Below are 23,332 nucleotides of genomic sequence, written 5' to 3' on the forward strand. Positions count from 1 at the left end.
TATCAATGTTCATTAGCATTAGCCCCACACATGACAGACAAATAATAAAAACTTGCTTGTCAGTTATGCAATGCAATAAAAATGGCATGATCATTTTTGTAACGAAAGGAGTTTTGACTATTTCTTTGTGTCCCAGATGTGGTGCCCGTTGCAAAATTTCCCCGAACGTGTTGACTTTGCAAATTTGCATCTTCGACACCCGTTCACTTTTTCCCATTTCCTGTATTCCAATATTGTTTGATTGATAAACCAAGTGTGGGCAGTCTAAAAACATATTTGCGGCGCATCTCTCCTTTCACTAGACACATTGTCGTTATGGGAAATAGGTAGCGGAACCGGAAGACGATTCGTCAAACAAAAACCCATAAACTGTGCAGACATAAGTAGCGATACACTTATTTCAGTTTCACATGTCTAGTCTGTGGTTACCATTGTCATCGTATCTCGTTAACGAGGACTTGGAGTGTTCCTTCATGAGAAGGGTGTTACGTATTTTATTACTTAATATTTTACTGTGATGAGTCTTTCTGTTACTTAAAAGTAAGAGCTGATTAACTGTTTTGCAGTACTACACTGCACGCAACGGTTATTACTTAACAAATGTTTTATAATGGCGACGAGATAAATTATTATTAGTGTCGACGAACAAATTAATTAAAGGAGTGAAAAACCCACGAGATTTCTAAAATGATTGAAAACTGACGTCTCTTCAATCATTTTTTGTTATTGATGGCTTTGTTGCCAAATTGTGGCTGGTTTTGGCGATCACAGCGAGTGACACGACTGGTAATGGTTGATCTTGGCAAACTTAGAAAGCCGAAAGTGTTGGACGTCGTTGGATCTGACGTCAGTGCAAACTTTCTTTTATTAGAAGACATACAAAAAAATAAGTTGAGGATTTTTTTTCGAACTGAGAGTCAAAGAAATTTTTTGACGTTTGCTCTACTTCGAAACAATTTCTTTGCATCTTTCACTGTCAAGGTTGATTGTTTCTTATTTGACAAACGTAAATATGGAAAAATTTTGATTGTGAGTGCTGTCAATATTTATACAGCGTGAGTCGTTTACGTTTTCATAATATTTACGGATTGTTCATCTGTGGCTAATTTTAGTAGTGTTAAGAAAAAAAAAATGAATAGCAAAAAGTTAAGGGAAAGTGATCATTTGTGACCACACCTTTTTGATTTCGGTCATACCTACCTAATTGAGACATGATGGTAAACATATTATTTAAATTATTACAAGAAATTTAAATGTCGAATGTTTACTTTCTCGACTGTGAAAAATATGTTTGGTAAAATAAATAAAAATATTTTTTTAAACAAATCTAGTTTATCCACTTACCAAGCGAGCTGTCTAATTAATGATTAATTTATTTTGAATTAAGGATGTCAAAGAAATGTTTGAGTTCAATGTCACTTGTTAATATTCAGTAATAAAAATGGTAATTTTTGTTGAATATTATAGTTTCGCTATTTTGCGTCTGCAAGGTTGGCAATTAAACGTTGACACCATATTGTCGAACTAGAAACAACTTTATTTTGTTTACACCATATTTAGAATTTTGCAATAGGTACATATCTTTCTTATGACTTCTGAAGTATCTACCTACAAGTACGAGTACCTACTTTAAGGACACGAGTAGGTATATTATCTTTCGTTTTCCATCACTTTTGAGCTTAACAAATTTTTAAATTGCAGATGTCAATTTCAACACACCACAATGCACATACAAAATTTGCTAAATCGACCGTATTGCAGAATTTTTATTTTAAGACATAAAAGATGCAAAATAGCACATTTACGTTGTGACGTTTTTTCATATGTTAATCATTCACTCTGATGACAATTACCTGTTTGTTAAAAGTACGTGATTAAAAGGGGACGTGAAAAACGTGAATTCATTAGATTCATTGAAAAAAAGTAAGGACATTTTAACAAACATACAGAAGTAAATGACTAGAGAAAATGTTCGAGATGATGTCAACTTTGGTTCAAACAACGTTGAATACTTCTATTTAAATTATTAAAAACATTGGTCGGCATTTCAAATTCCGCATTTGCTGTTGCATCTTCAACTACGAGTACTTTACAATGCATAATTCTTGGAAACTCAGATATCTAAACACTCCGTTTCTTAAATTGAAGAACCAAAAGAAATCAAGAGGAGTCAAGTCGGGTGATGGGCTTGGCTACAATCCTACACTTATCAATCGGCTGAGGAAAAGCTCGTCTAAATTAATTGTTGTTAAGTGTTCGTGTCGTGTAAGCGGTTGCTGAACCTTGTGGGAAATAGTCGTTTCTTAGTTCCACATCGTCTAGTTCACTTCAATAACATTGTGACGATTGTATGCTGACCAAATTATATAATTTTGAGAATTAACGAAACCAAAAAGGTGAAACCAAGCTTCATAAAAAAAAAGTAATGTCTTGCATGTCCTGATAAAGTAAATTGGATTCGGTCATTGTAATAAATATGTTGTACATAACAGTGAAAAATCATTCTAAGTAATGTTTATTATTTTAGAAAACACAACCTTTTATCGTCATCTGGTAATATAAAATATATGTATTTTATAAGGCTTTTTATCGAACTTGTCCTTGAGTTGTAATTATTCAATTAAACATTGTTAGTTCATTAAATCCATTTTTAAGCATCACAAATAGCAGACAAACTTAACTAGAACCAATTGCAGTTATTTTCTAGGTTTTTCCTACTCACATTTATTCAATTTTGTTTATTTAATTATTATTACGCAAAATTCGGTATGAAGCCATCGAACTAAAATATCATCAAGAATTTTAAAGCATTTTGCTTTTTATTCATTTTTAAGCTTTAATTTCTACTCAATACTCACATAAAAAGAAATAAAACATTTCCCCATATTGTAAAGAAATAGACCTCATGGTCAGCACATTATGGTCCTACATTTTTCAATCCGTATTGGTTTTGCTTGCTTGTCATTCATGTAATGTCCACAAGATAAAAATTACATGAAACAAGATGATACGCTTGAATGGAAAACTCGCTGCACTAATACAGAAACAGGTTTTTCTAAAAATGCATTTTAATTAAATTACTTACAAACAAGTTATAATTTTTTCAGTCATTCGTTTTATGACACTTGCATCAGAAAAATGTCTTTTACATTTTTATCCGACATTTATTATCTAATTATTTTTTATGTGGAGGTTGCGCCACTTTATTGAAGAAATTCTCGAAAAGTATAAATAATAGTGAGATTAAAGGTTTCGAAGCGTTCATTTGTAGAAACTGACAGCGAAGCCGGGTTTTTCTCTTCTTTGATTTAAATTCCTAAAATTCAAAATTATTTGAGACTGATATTGTAATTAGGTATTTTATATTTTAAATTTTGAAGTGTCATAAATTAAAATTTTCTCCCTGTTTGATTACGTCTAATGTTAGTAATAAATAGATGAGAATTGTCAAGAGTTCCTTCAAATTGTTCTAAGTCATAATCCCGATATGATATGCAATTTTGTTTCAATAAACCTTACGATTCATTCCATGAATAAAATTAATTTAAATTAATGTAAAACAACATGTTGTCGGTTATGTCGGTTTCACACTACCAACTACCGTGCGATCGAAAATAAAAAAAATCGAGAAGGCCATGATTAATAGGCTTTAGTTGGGAACACGTAAAAATTTAATTCAAATGTCATCAAATGTCATTACAATAGTGACTGTCATTATTAATAATTGAGTATTAAAATGTGCTATTACAATATGTTAACTTTAGAGCAAAAAATGTTCACTGTGCAGTGTTACTTCAGAAATGGAAGTACATATTAATAACTACAGTGTGAGCAACAATTATTACTTACGTTTTGAGTTGGCATAAAAAATTTTACTTGATATTAGCAAGACTGAATTCTACCTATTTCCGTTTGTTTCATTGTCATTATTGACAGGTGACATAAATTTCAAATTTAAACGTCTTGGTTTTTGTAATCTTTTATTGATAATTGGAGCCACACCTTTAAATTAAATGCCTTTTCCTCGCTCTGATTTGTTTGTTTTTAAAAACTTCTCATTTTTCAATAATCGTTGCTTCGCATCAGACATAACCTAATTTTCGGCGATCTATCAACTTACGCTAAGGTGTGACAAATTTAACCAATTTAAAAGGACTTTAAAATTTAAACTAGTTGTGGGTAATAGTTATTTATTTTACTTTAGACGTGATGGTAAATTTACAATCATGCTATAGTCCAATTTTTACCCTTTTGAGGTGACGTCATTATCTAGTAACTTTACGTATGTTTGAGCTAGGATCAGAAACAAATTTGAATTGATCATAAATAACTATAAATGTGTCAAATTTGTTGACAATTGATTCGAAAGGTTATGTTTGTAATCAATGTAATAAGTGAAAGAAATTAAAAATTGTCAAATTGACAGAAGCATAAAATAACCCCAAAGTGACCATCAATAAATAAACGTGCCTTTTTTTTGTTTTTTTCTGTTTCTGTCGTTTCAATAAAGAGCAAGCGAGGAAGGAAATCGTGACGTCACCTCAAAAGGGTAAAAATTGGACTATAGTACATCTCAGAAATACTTAGTGCTGCTTAACTAAAATAAATAATAATGGATTTACAAAACTAAAAATTGTGGAAGATAGTAGCATTCTTTGGAAGAATCGTAATGTTCTTCCTTGATAGAAAAAATGATTGGAAATGGTCTAGATAAAATGTGTCATGTTGTGTCGTTTGTTTTTTACTGACACATCTAAAAAAGAGAAATTATCCATATCTCACTGGCGGTTACGAAGACGCATCCTACCACAGTTTCAAGGTTTTACATAATTTTATCCAAAAAGGAAACCACATTACAAATGACTTATTTCCGCACTCTCACTTGCCGCCGCCGCTAACTATACGTACCGTCACTTTCTTTGTCCACGCCACCGACAACCGTCGCCAGGTTACCATCTTTTGCTCTCTGACCTTTACGAATTTTTCCCGCACGGACCCCCTTCACTTCCCACTAACGCCACCGTCCAATTCGAATTAAATTTTGTAGACGTTTCTCGTCGAAGCCGCTTTGCACACGATATTTTGTAACGTCCGACTGACGTCGAGCTTTCTACAGACCCGTACTGTTCAAATTCGAACAGAAAAAATGCAAGCACCGCCGGGATTTTATGTAACTATTTCATATATGCTGCGCCGGGGGCTGTTTAGAATGGTACAGCAGATGTTCACCAAGCATTGTAAATCTAGATGTCCAATAAAGAAATTAACGAGCGACTATTGTTTTTTGCTGTTTTCTTGCTCTTTGGAAGGTGACCAAAAAGATCAGCAACTGTACAAAAAATACGACCGCTGCAATACTGCATATAATTTAATGGACTTAAAAATAAGTAAGTAATGTAAAAGTAGCTATTACGTCATTTCTCCGTGTGCAATTATCGAGAAATAGATAAATATCCTGTCGATTATAATAAATTTTTGTTTTTATTATCGTTAAAGAGACAATCATTAAGTACTTATTTATTAAGTATAGAAAAGTGAAACTATGATTAAATGATTTCTGACCACATTCTTATCACAATGGGTGTTCCGCAGGGTCCTATCTTCAACCCTCTCTTGTTCATATTTCCTATACAGGGACAACTAAATGTCATGTTATATCTTTTGCAAATAATGAACAACATCTCAAGGGCTTTTAAGTGCTGCAGCATGATTATATCAAATGTGTTGATGCCTATGTGGTGACTATGTTGAGTCAGAAGTGAAGCTTCCTGCAAAAGAAATAATTACCCGGAGCCAATATGTAGCACTGTTTTAATGACTTCTTATGCAGGCGTCCAAGCGTACCGTTAGTACCATCAACAACTAGAAGAGATGATGCAATTTTGAGAGGATTTTGTAAGAACTTTAGTTATGGAGAGAGACTTTGTCGAACAAGTAAATGAAAAATAAATGTGTTGTTAACAGGTCATTATAGTAATGAAAGTAACTACCTACACAATTTGCAGTGTTTATATCGGTTGTTCAGTTAATAAAACAAAAGGTACCCAAACAAAAATTATTAATTTGCTGGTTATTATGTAAGTTACATGACATAAAAAATTAGTAAACAGTTATAAATCAATTAATGTGATCTGGGTGTAGCTATCGATTATTGGATGCCGGAGGAAATAATTATTTTAATATACACGTTTAACATTGTCCAGATACTACTTTCTAGTTGGACGCAACTTTTATGAGAAATAATATTTTTGCAAAAATTGTGAAGAAAACAAAATTTAAAACTCCTAATGTAGGTAGGCAATTAAATAAAAATGTAAAACAAGTTTAAGTTCTGTAGAAGCCAATGTATTTTTATATCTGTAATTATTCAAAACATTGCAAAAGAGGTGTTTTAGTTTAGTCGAAATGTGAAATTTATACACCTTAAAATGTCATAAACAAGTGATAAAACAACGTGTTACGAGATGTCGAAAGAGTAGACTGCAATTTATTGAAGTAACATTTAATTTAAAACAACTAAGTATTTTTGCGTATTTACTTCCTTCGATAAAAATTACCAACTATAATCATGTCAAAAATAAATTACTCCCTAGAATTCGAATTTTTAAGGAAATAATGTTTTTCATGTTGTGTAACTAGAATTTTCAAAAGTAACTTTGAATGCCTAAGGTTGGTAACTATGAATTGAGAGATTAAGTCAACTAAATATGCCGCCAGAAACCAAAATTGATAATGAAACGAAAAAACATCTATCACTTAGCGAGAAATTAGCCATTTGCAACTGTTACAAGGAATTCGCTGCCTTACATTTTTGAAATATCTTTTGTTTGTCACCAGAAACCACATAGCTTCCAACCTAACCAAATTTATGGCCATCTAGTAACGAATATCCCTGTCTCAAAATTGGCGAATTCCAAATTCAGAGCATCGTAGGGGATCACTTCAGTAGTCCAAATATGGAAATTTAAAAAAAATCGGGACTCCCCTTACAAAGATACATTGGTCTGAAGGTGCACTCTTTGAAGTGCGTTTTCTTCAAATACAGGCTGAAAAGTTCAGTGTTTATTGTTATTTATGGTGTAGATGATTGTGGAAAATAATAACGTAAAACAATTTTTTGAAGAATAGCTTTACCTTGGAGTAAAAAAATCTTAAATTTTTGTAATTTTTCTTAAAAATGGAAGGACAACGTAGCTAGAACAGTATTTTGTCACTGTGGATATGAAGGCTGCTATGTATTGAACAAAATTAAAGTGCTTATATCTTCTTCAGGAAGAGCGAATTTTTTTTTCTAAGTATTTTTCGAGCTCCACTGGGGCCTTCCCTACCACGCTCTAAATTCAGAATTCGCGAATTTTGAGACAGCCTGTACGATAACGCAAAAAATCCAATAAAATGTACGCTACATAAAATTGAAATTCAACTATCAGTGAGTGACAGAACAACAAATTCTGAAAAAGAATTTTTGGAATTTGGGTTTCTGAAACATTATTAAAAAAATAAATAAACATTTAGATGTTGCAGCGCTGTCTTTTGACAAATATACGAAGCAATGATAGATGAAAAAAGTAATTTTTAAACGCCAGTTAAAAAACTCGATTTAGTGTCGTCATTTAAAACGCCCCAATAGTGAAAAGCTGGGACGTATAGTTCCCCAAGCGCGCGACTTTTGTATGTCAGTTAAACGCTTTGAAAATGCACCAAGACAGTACTGACAAAGAGGAAAACGCTCAAAAGATTTTGTAATAGAAATGATAGCAGATGGTATTGCGTTGATAGAAGTGAACAGGGGTGTACATACAGTAGTGTAAAAACATCTTTTTGTACCCACAGTTTTGGAAGTAACGCTTCCCAATTATGTTTAATGTATTAAAACAAATTTTTTTAATTTAATGTACAAAAAATATTGTACGAGTCACTTGCATGAAGACATCTTCCGCTAATTCGCGCATTAATTAAAGGCACTCGCTCCTTCGTCGCTCGTGCTTTAAAAAAATGCGCTCATGAGAGAACATCGTCTTCCCGCATTTGGTTCGTAAATAACTATTACGTGATCTACTTGTAAGAAACAATACAAATATTTTAACCTACTCCAAAAGCCAGTACCATCCTGTGGGAAAAACCTTTCTCACAAGAGACAATAGTCATACTCATAAGTCAAATTGACAGCACGTGTAGACTCTACTGATACTGACAAATTCGCCACTCAAACCGTCTGGTTCTCACTTGGAACCTCCAATTTCGCAAATGTTTGCGAGTACCACGTTCCCGATTCTCATCCTCCTTAAGTTCTGGTCTTCACGCAATTATTCCATTTCTGTTTCACAACGAAACGTTTTACATTCGGCTGCGACATGAACGAGAGCCGCTGGGACGTTTTGTAAGAAATTACACCATGCTTTATGTGAACGTCGTACAGACGACATTGTTAACGGTGATGGTACCGCCCTTGTCGTTTCATATGATTCACACGCACCCGAATAAAACACTCACGTGCGCAACGTACATAATAAATGACAACAATGATGATTGTTCTTCTTGCTTGCGCTGCTCAGACTAGGTCGTAAATCTGTCACCTGGTACTATTTACGCTGTTGCGCCTGTTCTACCGTGAATAAATTCGAAGTGGTAGAGAGTAGAGGATTAGATCACCGCATTTCTAGTTTAATAGACATTTGGGGAAAATCTGTTCTAGCAAGACATAAAAACGCATTTAATCGGTTCCCGAAATCAACTTTCGATTTTTTTATTACGGGAGCCCAAAAGCTCACTTGATTGGATGGAACAAAGACCCTTGAGTGTCAAGGTCAAAATACCTCGAACGAATTCATCCACGAACTGACTTTCATCTTCAATTGTGAATTTTGTGTCGTTGCAATAATCCCACGCAGTACCATCTGGATTTGAATTTTTGTAAACTTTCACCTATTGTTTGGGTTTATCCTTACCGGTTTCAATGTTGATTTTGTGATTATTTCTTGGCATATCGCACACCGCAACCTTCTCACATTTAAGATGAAAGTGATGGATTCATCGTGGAAATGATTACCGGAAATATGTTTACAATAAACGTATGATTGATGGTATAAATAATGGACTATTATTACTACACTAATCACTAGTTGTTGGCTCATAATTTGGAGATGTTTATTACATAATGCAATATCCAAATTATCAGAAACAAGAAACAAACGGAGAATAAAAACGGACCTGCAGTTAACCCTTGTGGAAGTTCCGGTTTGGTTCGTCTCTACGTTACAATTTACAAAATGCAGATTTTAGAATGTGAGTCGGTGCACAAGATAATAACACTGTGTAACAAAATGATTTTCATCTAGTTACCTTGTAAAAATACGAAATGTCGCTCTACAAAAAAAAAGAAGGCAGTACCCTAACCTCAAAATATATCTATATCAAAATTTCAAATATGATTTATTGCAATGGGATGATAAAGACGACAAAATAGTATACATATTATGTTATGAGGAGCAAAAATGAAGTTTTATGTGCTGCGGCTGGTGGATTGGCTGCCGAACGCAGTACGGCAGACAAACCAACCAAAGCACAGAAAACCATTTTTGCTCCGAATACCATACACTATTTTTTCTTCAAACCTTCATAACAAATTATTTAAGACATGTTAAGAAACCAGGTAGGAATTTCAAATGATTTAGTTAGTTGACTTTACAGCCGCTCATCAGCGGAGATAATAACTTCACGGACGCCCTCAGCGGAGATAATAACTTCACGGACGCTCCTCAGCGGAGATAATAATTTCACGGACGCTGATCAGCTCGTTAGATGCCATGACAATGAAGTGACACTTTAGCATTATCAATGCAGCAGTGCAATGTCATATTTTACGGACGATTGAAGAAAAAAAAATTGTGCAAATTTGTACCTTTTTATATTCAGTTGAAGAAGGATGAGGATTTTTTTAAAACAATGTTAGTGCATTTGTTTTGCTGAAAATTAAACAGATTTGCTCAAAACAATCCCTTATTCTCAAGAATTATTTTAGCAATATTGTCGTTTTTATTCACAACAGAGTCAAGTAGTGATCCTGTTGTCTTTTGTTTTGAATAAATGCCCCTATGGGGCACGGCATAGAGGCTGGAATTTATTTTATCATTAGATACGAATATCTGTATGAAGTTTCTATCAAATTCCTTTGAAAGCACTATTTACTCGTATATTTAATTTTTTTTTTTTTCATTACATCCACTTTTCACACGACATTATTACTTCTTTTTGAATTTTATTTTTCATTTCACTTTTTCTCGCCGACATTAGATTATTCAGATGCAGATGGTAAAAATGCTACACTACCGTGAAAACTTCTTTCAAATCGTTAGACATATGTATGTATATGGTGGATGCGCCGGATCAGCAATTTTTAAAAGAACGAAATGCATGAAACACCTTGTAGATACAACCTCGTTCAGCTGTGAGAATCGTAAATATCATAAATTACAAAACATGAAGCTTTGAATACATTACTGAAAATTATATAAAATTATTTGATGTGTCAGCGATTGCAAAAATTTACATCGCTGACAATTTCGTCTACACAAGGTCAAAAATTTTGCAACACACATTCCGCCATAAAAAATATGCGAACGAGATGCGTCGAGTATAGGTCACGATCACCTATTACCAAAAAAAAAACCCGACAATTTTTTTTTTTAAGAGTTGTCTAAAGTGAAATTGTGGAGGATGTGGCGACATTGTGAAACCCCAAACACTCGCTTTATTAATAACAATTTACAAGCAAACAACTTAATTTGCGCTCTTAAAAGTGCACTTACGTAACACTTTCGCCATTTTATTCAAATTGCTTTTTAAACTAGTTTCGGGGCAAAATGCAAATCTCCTGGCACGACAGGTGGAAAGATCAAGGTTGAGAACAAGGTTACGATTCAATTTTTTTAACAATTTTTGTCAAGTCCTCTGGAGCAACGTCGCCATTAGATTTTGCAACGTTGCGTGCAAATCACTTAACAAATTCACCCGAAGAGGTGTCTTAATAACTATTGCCATTTCTCGATCAAAAATTTAAATTATACAAACATAACGCAAATCGTTTGACCCCAATCGTGCCGTATCTGGCGGTTATTTTGCGTGTGATTGCGACGCATGTAAATTACCCACCTTACATAAACACTTACGCATTGCAAATTTTATTTGTTGTCTTCTAAGCGCTCTCGAAAATTCAAATAGGTGTAAAAGTGGGATTGCGTCAGTGGGGCTCAACATCCCTCAGAGGTGAGTGCTAATCTGGACTGGGTCGACAAAGGTTTCGGAGCTTTTTCTAATCTCACGCTAGCGTGGGTGTCGTGCATACAGCACAGTTATAAAGTCTTGAACAGATTTTTTTTAACGCTGTAGATAAATGCGTCATTCCAAGTTTGCTGTTTAAATAAACAACCAAATTTTTATTTGCTTCTTTCATGCTAAGCAGCAACTGACACAAACAAACATAAATTTTGGGCATTTCTGAAGATAAAAGTATGGAATAAAATGATTTTCATGTAGTTACCTTTGCATTACCCTTGTAAAAATACGAAATGCGGCTCTACAAAAAAAGAAAGCCTAACCTCAAAATATACAGGGTGATTCATATAGTATCATACAAACTTTAACCGGTGGTAGATTCCAACCCCTAAACACTCTTAAAAAAATATCTAGGTTCTAAGATTAAAATTGTTGAAGATAAAGCATGTTGAAGAGTGTACTACCACCTTTTAAAATCTGCAGATAAATAAAAATATTTTACGTTGTTGTCAAAATGAAACTAAAGCGAACTTTATAATGTCAATATTTTCTCTATAGCAACAATTGTTTGCTTCTATTATGATATTCATGACATTTGTTATACATTGGACGTAAAGTGGAATAATTTAGTGAAGAATGACATTTACTAATAGTGAAAAAACCGATATGGTAATTTTTGCCAATTTTTGATGTATGACTCAAAATTTTATTGTCAAGAGCCTTTTGAGATCGGAATCTGTCACTGATTAAAACATTTATGAAACTATATGAATCACCCTGTATACCCAAATTCCAAATGTGATTTATTGCAAAGGGATGATATGAATGCAAAGTTGAGATTAAAAAAATTTTAAAGGAGCTAACAAAAGCAAGTCACAGCTAGTGTTGAAAGTGGCCACCAACGTTTGTTAATTCAATTTTGTAAATTGCAACAATTGTAAATTCGATTGATTACATTTATTGACAGAACTAATAGTTCGGCACTTCGAAAAAAAGTTGAGCGGTGGAGGAATATTTACATGTGCAAAAATTCCAAAGCAAACTAGTATTTTAATTCATACCCAACAAAATACGTCACTAATCATTATCGTTATTATCAGATTTCGTTTTAACTGGTTTATCATTTACAACTCAATTTAAAAAAATGTGTATCTACATATCTCCATTATCAATAGGTACTTTAGAACGTTTTACGTCATTTAATTGTCTCATCAATCTTAGTTCACAATGATTAATAACTGCAAGCACTGTGACTTTATGTGTATGGTTACCTTTTTGTTGGTAATATTTGGAAATATCGTAAGTTTTTGTCTTTATATCTATCTATGAGTAAAAATGGAAAAATATTTGTAAGTCTCATTTTTACGATAGAATCTACACAACACTAGTCCCGCATATGGGGGAAGTCCACGTTCTAGGGACATGACAGCCTTTACTTTTAGAAAACAAAATATTTTGCAAATGTGTTTCTTTAGCTTTTTCTTCTAATTTCTTTAAAATACATTTTTCATATAATTTGTTATTGGTTGTATTTTTTATTCAAGTTTGGAGGATTATATCAACTTGTATGGAGTGAAAACTTCCTGGAATCTTCATGTTCTATTTTTTGTGGTGCTTTAATTTTGATTTCTCTAGTTAAGGTATTTTAAATGGTACACAGGTAATTACAAAATGTTCATTTAAATTGTGTTTTTCAGAAAAAGAGGAACTACATTCTACTTTATCTAGTCTTAAATATACCAAGTCTATTTGTAATTATAATAAACAGGGGTCTATCAGTATTTGCAGAAATTACATTCTGGCTGTCAGTAATTACTCAATATTATATGTTGCTGATTTATAAACAGTTCTGGAGTTTCGTTAGCTTGTAAAATATATTTTTTTTAAATATGAACCCAATAAATGTTTACAAACCGGTTTTGAAATATGTAATCGTTGTCAGCAGAAATGTCATGTAACATTGTGTCAAATTATGTCAGTAGAAAGTGACAAATAACTGGAGGTAGAACTACGAAGACTGCAAAGCAAAGATGGTATTTTGACAGAAGGAACTGACATAAAAAAGCAAACAAAAAAAATGCGACCAACAAACAAAAGAAACGAAGGGCAGCAATGGAACAGCATGTATTTTCAAAATGGAAACGAAGAAAATGGTGACTGGGTTTACCATTCACATTTTTGTTTGTGGAACTTCTTCTTGTCATGAAGGATGCTAGTTGAGGATTGAAGCTATGCTGTACGTTTCCAGTAGTTTTGTTTTCCATAACCACTCCTCATCTCGTTTTTGTTGATCATATACTACAGGGTTATTATAAATGATTGTAGTCCAAGCAGGCCACGCCCATGTTATGAAATTTTTCACGCTTTCATGTGAACTGTCAATTTTTGTCGCTGTCACTGTCATTTTTTAGGTGAAAAGTGCGGTAATGAGAGTTTTTTTTTTTAATCAACGATTGAATACAAAAATATTGAGTTGTTTTGCACCCAATTTAACTCTTGTGTGTGAACGGTGTGTACTCACTTATTCACATCATTTTGATGTTTTTTATACCGAGCGGCAACCACAAATTTTACATTCAGTTTTTATGCCTACTTGGACTACAATCATTTATAGTAACCCTTTATAAATGCTCTAAATGGTGTAATTAGATGAAGGTGGAAGTTTTATTGTATTATTATTACTTGTTGAAAACATTTTCTTGTGCGCACAAGAACAAAAATGAATTCAACATTAAAATTCCAAAAACTTGTAATTACAACCGTCAACTGAAAATAAAGACATCAAGATCGCAGATTCACATTTTGTTCATTAACATAAATCGACATGTGTAACTGAAACCTCAGTTGGAATCGGGTTGAGTCTGCACTCGCCATAACTCACAGAAGAAGATTCTAGAGAACTTTTACCTACTTCTGGACGAGTTTTAGAGCACGTGGCCTTGGACCACATATTAAAATGAAAGTACAAAATGCACTTTTAATGTTAAACCCGAATCGATTAGAATTTCTCCTGAGCTGCACTGTGATTTACGATTAACATTTAATTTGCCGTGGTCTCATTGACCGCGAGCGTCGCACTCGTTGATTCACACCCATAAAAATAAATCAATTTCTCAATTACACCTGGTTTCGAAATAAATCACTATGACCTTCTGTACACTTATGGCTAACGTGGCGAAGCGTTGCGAATTAACGTGCTGCAAAATGGAGTAAACGTTTCAAAATGGCCCCGGGCTTGACGTTCGAATTCGACGGCCGCGTTGCATAGATATGCAAAATCATATTTGTTCGTCGAATAATGTACCGGTAGTTGAGAGAAAGGTGAAAATATGTGCGATTTGATCTTAAAACTGTAGGAAGTGCTTTGTAAATCATAGACTGTACCCGCACACGATTGGATTTTTTAACAAGCATTTATCGGACGAATTTGCATTTTTTACTATCGAAAATTATTTATATTCATGTGAAATATTTGCTTTCCACTGATTACTAATACTGCATTTTGTTCAGGTGTAAAGTTGTTAACGGTGGAAACGACACTTTGGCACCTGTTTTGCATGTCACGGCTATACACTGTTTGTTTTACAAACGGACATAAATCATAGAAGATAGAACTTGTTTGTTTTGACATTTGACATTTAAACTTTGAAACTTCGTCGCTTGCTTTGTATTTTTGTGTCTAAGATCTTGATGTATTTAACAAAAAGAAATAAAACGTGTAATTCTATTTTTACTCGTTACTGTATTCATACCAAGTGACTATAAATAACTAAAACAAAACTAAGTTGGCATCCCTGAGCAATTGATAAGCCTCGTCATTGTCAACATGTCACGTACTGATTAATTTTTTAGGTTAGAATTTTGGAAGTTTAGTACCTACAAAGTGATTATTGTATTATTTACATATTATTATTATTAGGGATTGTTGTATATTATTGTAAATAAGATTTTATAATTTATTCAAAACTTGCGTTTTTGCGTTTTGGCATTATGATCACTAGTAAAAAGCATTTAAAAAATAAACTGTTATAATGACTACAGTGGACTCCCGATTATCCGAAACAGTCGGGACCGGAGCCTTTTCGGTTAAATGAAAGTTCGGTTAATACGGAGTTTTTGTACAAAAAAAACGCTAAAATACAGTACATACTAATACACTGCTTTTTTCATGTTCTCTTTGATTAATAACTGATAAGTCTCATCAATTTTATTGTACTCGCTTTTTTTCATACACTTTCGCTGTAGTGCGGGGGATGCTAATACACAAAATACAGCACTGTTCAATTTTTTTTGTGATTTTTTTCCATTCGGAAACAGTGCTTATACGAACACAATCATTTTTGACAACGCTACTTTGCAATGACTCTTCTTTATCAAGACGTAATGGCAGTTCATTTTGCCTAACACTAGTAACACGTTTACACTTTATTATGTTGCTCATGATGATGTCAACTTTAACCTGAACAAATGAACCTTAAAATGCATTTCTGTTAGATCTGAAATGAGATTCGGAAGTTAATTCCCACAAAAACGAAATTTTTATTAATTCTAAGAAGTGCACGTGCAAATTCCGGATAATACGGAGTTTCGTATAGATTGTTTCGGTTAAAACGGCGGATATAAAATTTCCCTTCGTTTCGGATGACGCGGCGTTTCGGTAAATCGGGATTCGGATAATCGGGAGTCTACTGTACTTTGTTTTATTTGACTTTTGGTCTGACACATTTGAATTTCAAAAATCCAGTGCGTCACCAAAAAATTTAAAATATGTTGCCAACCCAACAAAAAATAAACATTTATAGTCACTTGGTACGTGAAAGTCATTTTGATAGGATATCTAACTAAATTGTCGTTGTCGTTCAATCAAATACTCGTATATCATGTATGTTTGCAGATAAAGTTTTTAAAATGATACCAATGATGGTTCAAAACGTTGGAAATGAATAAAACAAAGCTTGAAGGTTACGAAATATTTAATTTAAAAATGAATGGCAAGATTAAGTGGGTCAGAGTAACATTAATTACGTGAAGCAAAGAACAGTAAAATAAACTTTATTTTAACACACGTCTAAAACATCGATTACCTTGAAGTCACAAAATAAATACCAGGTGTATATAATTAATAATGTTTCGATGAACATTAAAAATTATTGTCTGGTGGCCATTTAAATATTAGTTTTTATGAAAATAATTAAGACTTAATGATAATACAACGAATTTGCATTAAAATCTTTCGCAAAATTTTTCTCTAAGTTTGTAAATTTACAAAACGTATTGAACTATTGACATTCCTTCTACTTTGTCATGAATTATGAAACTCTGAGCTTCTTAACTAGTTTTTTTTTTCCTGCTGGTTTTCAGTTTTCGCAGGACAAAATGTTGTAAATAAATATTAGCATACAATAAATTATTTCTCAACAAAACCATGCCGCAAGTGCTGTACTCTGAATTATTCATTTTGTCAAAATTTCAGTCGTTTATTAATTTTGTCTGTGACTAGGCCACTTTACAAGTCTTGTGCATAAAATTTGACCAAATTTTTATTTAAGTAATTTGTGTAAAACTAAATTGTTGTCGATTCAGAACGAGTCGAACGATTTTATCGTTACTAACTATAATAATATACGTAATCCTATTTTTTTCTTCACTGTTATTGAAGATAATTCATCTGATGTGGTAAAGTATGTCATTATGACATTGAAATTAATGTCTCTTGATATCTATTGATAGCACATATTATGTAGACAAGAGTTCTATTTTGACTGATTTATTCCTCAAAAACGAGACGTCAGGTTTGATTAAATTGTTTTGTTGAAGGCGGTAACGTAATAAATGTACAGCTCATTCATTATAGACATGAATTGTCAAATTCAAGATCGACCAAAATTCATTTTTATTTACAAAAATTATTGTAAAAATAAAAAACAAACGGAGAAAAATAACCATTGGCGTGGCTAGTAACTTTATCACTAGTGCCAACCTAATGGCGATTTGACAATTCTGGTCTATGACGGATGAGCTTAATTCAAAACCACTTTAATCACGAGAATGAGGAAGAACAACCGCATCTTTTAAAATATTCTCTCGAGAAAACAATAACACTCCCAGAGTTATTAATTAACAATAATTATTCAACCGATAACGTTATTAATTAAATGTAGCCGCCTAATGATAGTTTATTGAACTTTTGAACATCTCTAAAGGAAAGAAAGTGTTTTTATGTGATCGCAAATTATTATTATTACCCATCAATATTTTAATAATGTTCCTTCCTTCCGATCCAATGAACGTTTAATGACATTTCGACAATTTCGTGGAATTCACCGGTCCACATTAAATTGCGTGGAGACCAGAAACGTAAACTTTCTACTAGAAGAAAAACGAAAATGGCTGAAATTTATGAAGTAAAAAGAAAAATCTCAAGATTATCACTTGAACCGCTTCCGGAATATCAGACAATGTAAACCCACACAACCCACATTTTTCGAAGAACTTGTGAACAATTTTGAATACAATACACTTGCTAAATTGTGTAAACTTACTCAATTTCACGATGATATCTCGTCCATTATTAAAATTATTCTCGAGTTGGTTTATCGTGATAAAATTTTAACTGTGTTGGGTGATTGTTAACGAATTACTCCATTCCTGTTGGTTATTTCGTTAATTTATCAGATGTTACAGAGCTACCACTAAATGGCAATGGTATCGTGCGACTCTGTCGCGCTCTCTAATGAAAGATGAAAGTGAAACAATTCATTGTAGTCGGCAAACATCTAGTCCCACAACTAATTATGCTGCAAAGTACGTAAGACGTGAGTGAGCTACTGGACAGACAGTTGGCAGATTTGCCTAAGATGACTCAAGTATACCTGAGTATACCAAAAAGTGGGCACGAGTCAATACACACAAGAGGGAAATTTACAGTAACTACAGACAAAGCAGTTAACAACAAGAAGTGTGGTCGCTGAACAGAGGGAGTAATAAAACCGGCCCCTAGTGCCCGCGTATTTTAAACAGAAGCTTCCAATTGGCTTGTTCAAAACGTGCGCATATTTTTGAAAGACTCATGTACATCCACAAAAATTACTTGATGGAATCTCAATAATCTCATTAATTTTAACTTCGCTTCGGCAGTTTGACAACGTGTTCATGTTTGGAGAAGATATAGATGTCAATGAATTCAACATTTTTCTCAGTCTATTAACTATATCATATTCTTCTTTTTTCTTCTTTTTTATTTATGAATATAAGAATGACAAATGACAAATAACCTGCCTCATTGTGAAACAGGCTTCGGCGTATATCGTTCCGCCGTTCCGCGCAACTAACGTCATATCCCTTTTTTTATTACTCTGTTCAGCGACCACACTCAAATCACCGACAGATTTTATGTTTTTTGACAGACACTGGACACGTGATCACACTCACATATGCGAGAAATTTTCCGAAAACTGAACGGTCTTTTGTGCATAATGGTGACAGTTTATTTTGAAGTTCTGTCAAAATTAATTATTATGACATTTATGACAATAAAGCGCAGACTACATTGTATTTTTTTTTAAATGACATAAATTGCTGCCCGAAATTCCGTGCTCCCCACTGTACCGTAAATCCATTTATAAACAGTAAAGTCACTAGATATACATATCTAGTGACTTTAATAAACAGTTGTCAGACCAAGCAAATAACGTGCGCGTAAGATTGTAGGGCTACCAATGGTATAGTGAACAACTCGAAACAATTAACACGGCGCATTTAGTATTTTCCAGTGCGTTGTGTTTTTTCCAATAGAATAAAAATGCAAGGTCAATGAGGTAACGGAGTAGGTATATGGGTCATTCGTGTTCGTAGGAAATAAGAAATAATGTACTCGTATAAAACTGAAAATAATTCTTTCTAATTTTCATTCTATTTAAATAAGAATTTTTATACCAACCATGTAAAGTTCATTCACGTTGGATTTTAGTCGTCAAGGTCAAATTATTTAATTTTTTAGCCGAGTGATTTTTACTTCAATAATATTTTAGCTGTGGATGGGCTACTAAAGTAATCATGTCATGCGTAGACTTTACAGGTTAGGTCAGGATAAGCATTTTTCAGTTCTTGGCTACATTAACGCAATTTTCAAACTAGCTGTTAATAAAATCTTCTTTTTTCTTCCCACCATGGTAAAATTAACCAGGATAGGAATAGAATTTTATGAAAAAATCTGTGACTTTATTTCACACGTCAAACTAACATTTAAAATTAAAGACGTCAAATCGCTCTAACACGATAATGTGAAAATTACTAAGAAAGGAGGCGCAGGACAACACTTTGACAGGGAAAATCCAACGTGAATGAACTTTACCTAATTGTCATTGGTTTAATCTAAAGTATTTTACAACCACTGTATCTTCATGTTAGAATTTGTTCTGGTTTTCTTCCAAGCAAACGTTTATTTTTTAATGTATCAAATTAGGTATAGTTCATGTAATACCCCAAGTCAGTAGAATTATAGCATATACCGTCAGATCGAAAAAAAAAAAATTAGAGTTGGCTGTGACCAAAAATTTCAGTTGGCAATTCGTTAAAATTTCAATGATCAGATGTCAGTCTTAAAAGTTAGGTTAGTGATTTTGAGAACATTGAAATCTTGATTTTCGTAAAGGTGTAAAGGTGAATGATATCAATTCTACACCCAGTGATAGAAAATACTAAAACCCACGGCTGTCGGCCAATCCATCCCTCGTATTTACATTCTATCACCGGCAGCTCGCCAACCGGATGCATTTGTAAAGAATTGCGCATCGCGCTAAACGAGGCACAATTTTAATTGTAAAATATTAAAAGTCAAATGAAATTCAATTTTCAAAGATTGTTTTTTCTTGGTACCTACATATAGTCGTGGAGAAAGTAGTTTTCAACTCGCGTATAATGATAATGGCTATTATTCAATCGGACGATTCCACCACTCGCCTACGGCTCGTGTTGGAATTTTCCTCCTTGAATAATAGCCATCATTATACGCTCGTTGAAGAATGTAGATACTATTTCAGAACACCTTTGCATATTTTGTAATTTCAAATTTTGGAAAATTAAAATCCAGATTTTGACAGTCGGGTGTCGCATATTTTTGAAAATATGTAATTGCCAATCGGATAGAATCCGCAACATCTAAACAATGCATCAACTAATTCCACGCCTCGTTTTCATGAGAGGTGAACAAGAGGAATCATAAAGCGAGTTAATAGATGCGATAAAAATCATTCACAATGTAATTTATTTATTACAACTACTATGGTATGGTTGTACATTTATGACTTAGCAGCAACGAGTTGGTCAATTATTGTCAATAGAGAGGAGTTTATAAATAGCATAAACACAACAGAGATGACGCTAAATGTATTGTAAACATAAGATCCTATTTTGATGAAACACACTTACATTTATTGTATATTGTGTGACGATGGAACTTTTAACGTTTCATTAATATTAATATCGAACGCTAAAAATAAATCTGAAAACGATTCGGATCCGCAACGAACAATTCGAATTAATTAAAAAATGTAAAAAGTCGTAAAATTATCATTTTAAACTGGTATATTTCCGTAGTCGTTCCATTCATTACTATTATTTTTATTATAAAATATGTTTTAATAGAATATGTTTTGGGCTAAAAGATTCGTGTTTCGTGTCAAGGTGAAAATGGTAATTGCGTTAACAAATGCCACCCTGTACAATACTGCACTGCGAAAAATGTTACTTTCTATGATTACTCATCACCAAAATTGACTTTCAAGAACGCCGAAATTTTTTGGTAAGCAAAGTCTTCAGCCGCCCATGCAAAAATCTAGGAATGCACCGTCAACAGTGCCACTGGGTCACGGTAGATTTCCTAATAAGTTGTTGGTACGAGAGAGTTAATTTAACAAGAAATATTCATAAAGTCGACCGACGGTCCTACTATCTCCCATTAAGTGACCATTACATAATTCCAGAAGAATGTAATTGCCGCATTAGCCAATTTCACCGTCGAAAGCAATCATCAAGTTCATCTCCGATAGCACACTTCTTGTGCATCGAAATTCGGTAGGTCCCGTCAACGGCGTGGACATAGCTGGCGGTGATGGCGTACATGTGTGAAAGTGGATGGCATCCTCCGAAGACACTTCATTGTTCCCACCATCGACGAAATCGCGACTATAAAACCACCGGATCATCTCCGAATCGTCACAGTCACCACAAGACCAGTCAGCCAAGCATCATGAACACATATACCGTGGTAAGTGGTGGTTCACCCTTGGATTACGCGAGTGTCAGTGTCCAGTGATCTGTGCACACCGAAAAAGTGCCAAATCCGCCAAATTTTGTGTACATTGAAGTAGCTTGTGTACGAAGATTATGTCGCTTCCGCTCAACTTCCTCATGAGAAAGTACAACTTTCACTGATCCCTTCTTTTGCAGGTCCTCGCCTTCGCCATGGCTGTAGCGACTATGGCTGAGCCCCCCTCGGGCTACAGCTACAGCAGGCCGAGCGGAGGCGGCGGCGGCTACTCCCTCGGGGGCGGCGGCGGACTGTCCGGAGGCGGCGGCGGCTACACGGCCGTGTCTTCAGGCTACACGACCTCCGAAGGAGCTTCCGTCGACCAGGCGCTGCTGGAGCAGGTCCGCCAGATCCTGCTTAAGGAGGAACAGAACTCCGCCTCTTCCGGAGGCGGCGGCGGCCACGGAGGCCACGGAGGCATCAGCTCCTCGTACGGAGTGCCGTCCTCCAGCTACGGGGTGCCCTCTTACAACGCCAGGGTCGTCGGAATCGACCTCGAAGGCATCAAACAGGCCATCCAGGTCGCCCAGTACAACCAAATCAGTCACCAAGCTGGAGGCTACCCCAGCGGGCCCAGCGGCAGCTACGGCGCACCGAGTCGCCCCTCCGGATCTTACGGAGCCCCATACTAAGCTCTGAGAGCTGCAGAACTGAACTGAGTGTACATACACCCATCCATCACACGGGTCATGATGCATTTGCAACACCATGCATTGATTTCTTTTTTGTATAAAGCTTTTTGTAGGTTATGTTTTATAAAAAAATACATTTGTCACCGTAAAGTGCACATTATTTCCACCCGAAATCTTCCAAAAATCAAATGAAAGTACTCCACTCGGTAGAAAGCTGCCAGAACAGAAACTTCACTCCTCGCACCTTTCCTATATCGCATAAGGTCAAAGTACCAAATGAGTTGTCACCGATTTGGAAACTCGCAGTAAAAGTACCGCGATTTCCTGTCATTACGACGACACAAAGATGAGGCACTCTATTGCATTCTCTATCCTTTCGATTACTTTTACTGTGTCATCGGGTCCGTCGAGGCATCTATCAATTAGATGATTTCTATTTTATCGGTCAGGAGTTGCACGCTGAGGAGAAAGGAATGGCAATGTGGGTCGCCGATCACGTTTCCGGACCTCGGACACTAAGGGATATCCAACACGTCTTGTGCGTTTCTCTTTGTTTCGATTAAAAATTACGAAATTCCTGTAATTCCCCACTGAAAAAAACGTGGTGCTCTGATACAGTTTTGCTACCTGACAAAATCGTGGTGCTCTGATACAGTTTTGCTACCTGACAAAATCGAAGAAACAAATTTCCAAAGAAAATACGGGAAAGGAGCTACTTTCGCTGGTTTTCTACCCATCACACTACTAGAGGATTCGTTAAGTGATCGAGATGTTTACTTTGCGGAGACGTGCAGAATTGGAAACTGCAGAAGGATGTTTAACAATTAGATGTTGAAAAGTGGTACGTCGTTGTGTACAGATGGTTTTTTTTTACTGGGAAACAAAATAAATCGACAATGGCAAATGCCATAAAAGACAACAGTTCCAGTACTATAAACGAAATTATTACATCAAAAGGAACAAAATGAAGTCTACGTTCAACTTAAGTTGTCAAAAGACATTACCAAAGATATAAAATTTCATCCGTTAAATGGAGTAAGTACTTATGTTATTTAGACCGCGTAAATTTGTACGCAATGCCTGAGTGGAAGAACATACAATTTTATTATGATTATCT

The 23,332-nt window shown here is 34.5% G+C and overlaps 2 protein-coding genes across 2 annotated transcripts in view; one reads left to right on the forward strand and one right to left on the reverse strand.

Annotated features, from left to right (window-relative positions):
• LOC138137449 (serendipity locus protein alpha-like) overlaps positions 1 to 23,332 on the reverse strand; it is a 62,981-nt gene that overhangs the window by 11,884 nt on the left and 27,765 nt on the right. The window lies entirely within an intron of this gene.
• On the forward strand, positions 21,371 to 22,365 carry LOC138136618 (prisilkin-39). The gene is made up of 2 exons (XM_069055857.1): positions 21,371 to 21,541; positions 21,724 to 22,365. Exons 1-2 carry the CDS (start codon positions 21,386 to 21,388, stop codon positions 22,213 to 22,215), a joined length of 648 nt encoding a protein of 215 aa, XP_068911958.1. The 5' UTR covers positions 21,371 to 21,385; the 3' UTR covers positions 22,216 to 22,365.

The sequence above is a fragment of the Tenebrio molitor genome, chromosome 8, assembly GCF_963966145.1.
Source record: "Tenebrio molitor chromosome 8, icTenMoli1.1, whole genome shotgun sequence".
Lineage (NCBI taxonomy): Eukaryota > Metazoa > Arthropoda > Insecta > Coleoptera > Tenebrionidae > Tenebrio > Tenebrio molitor.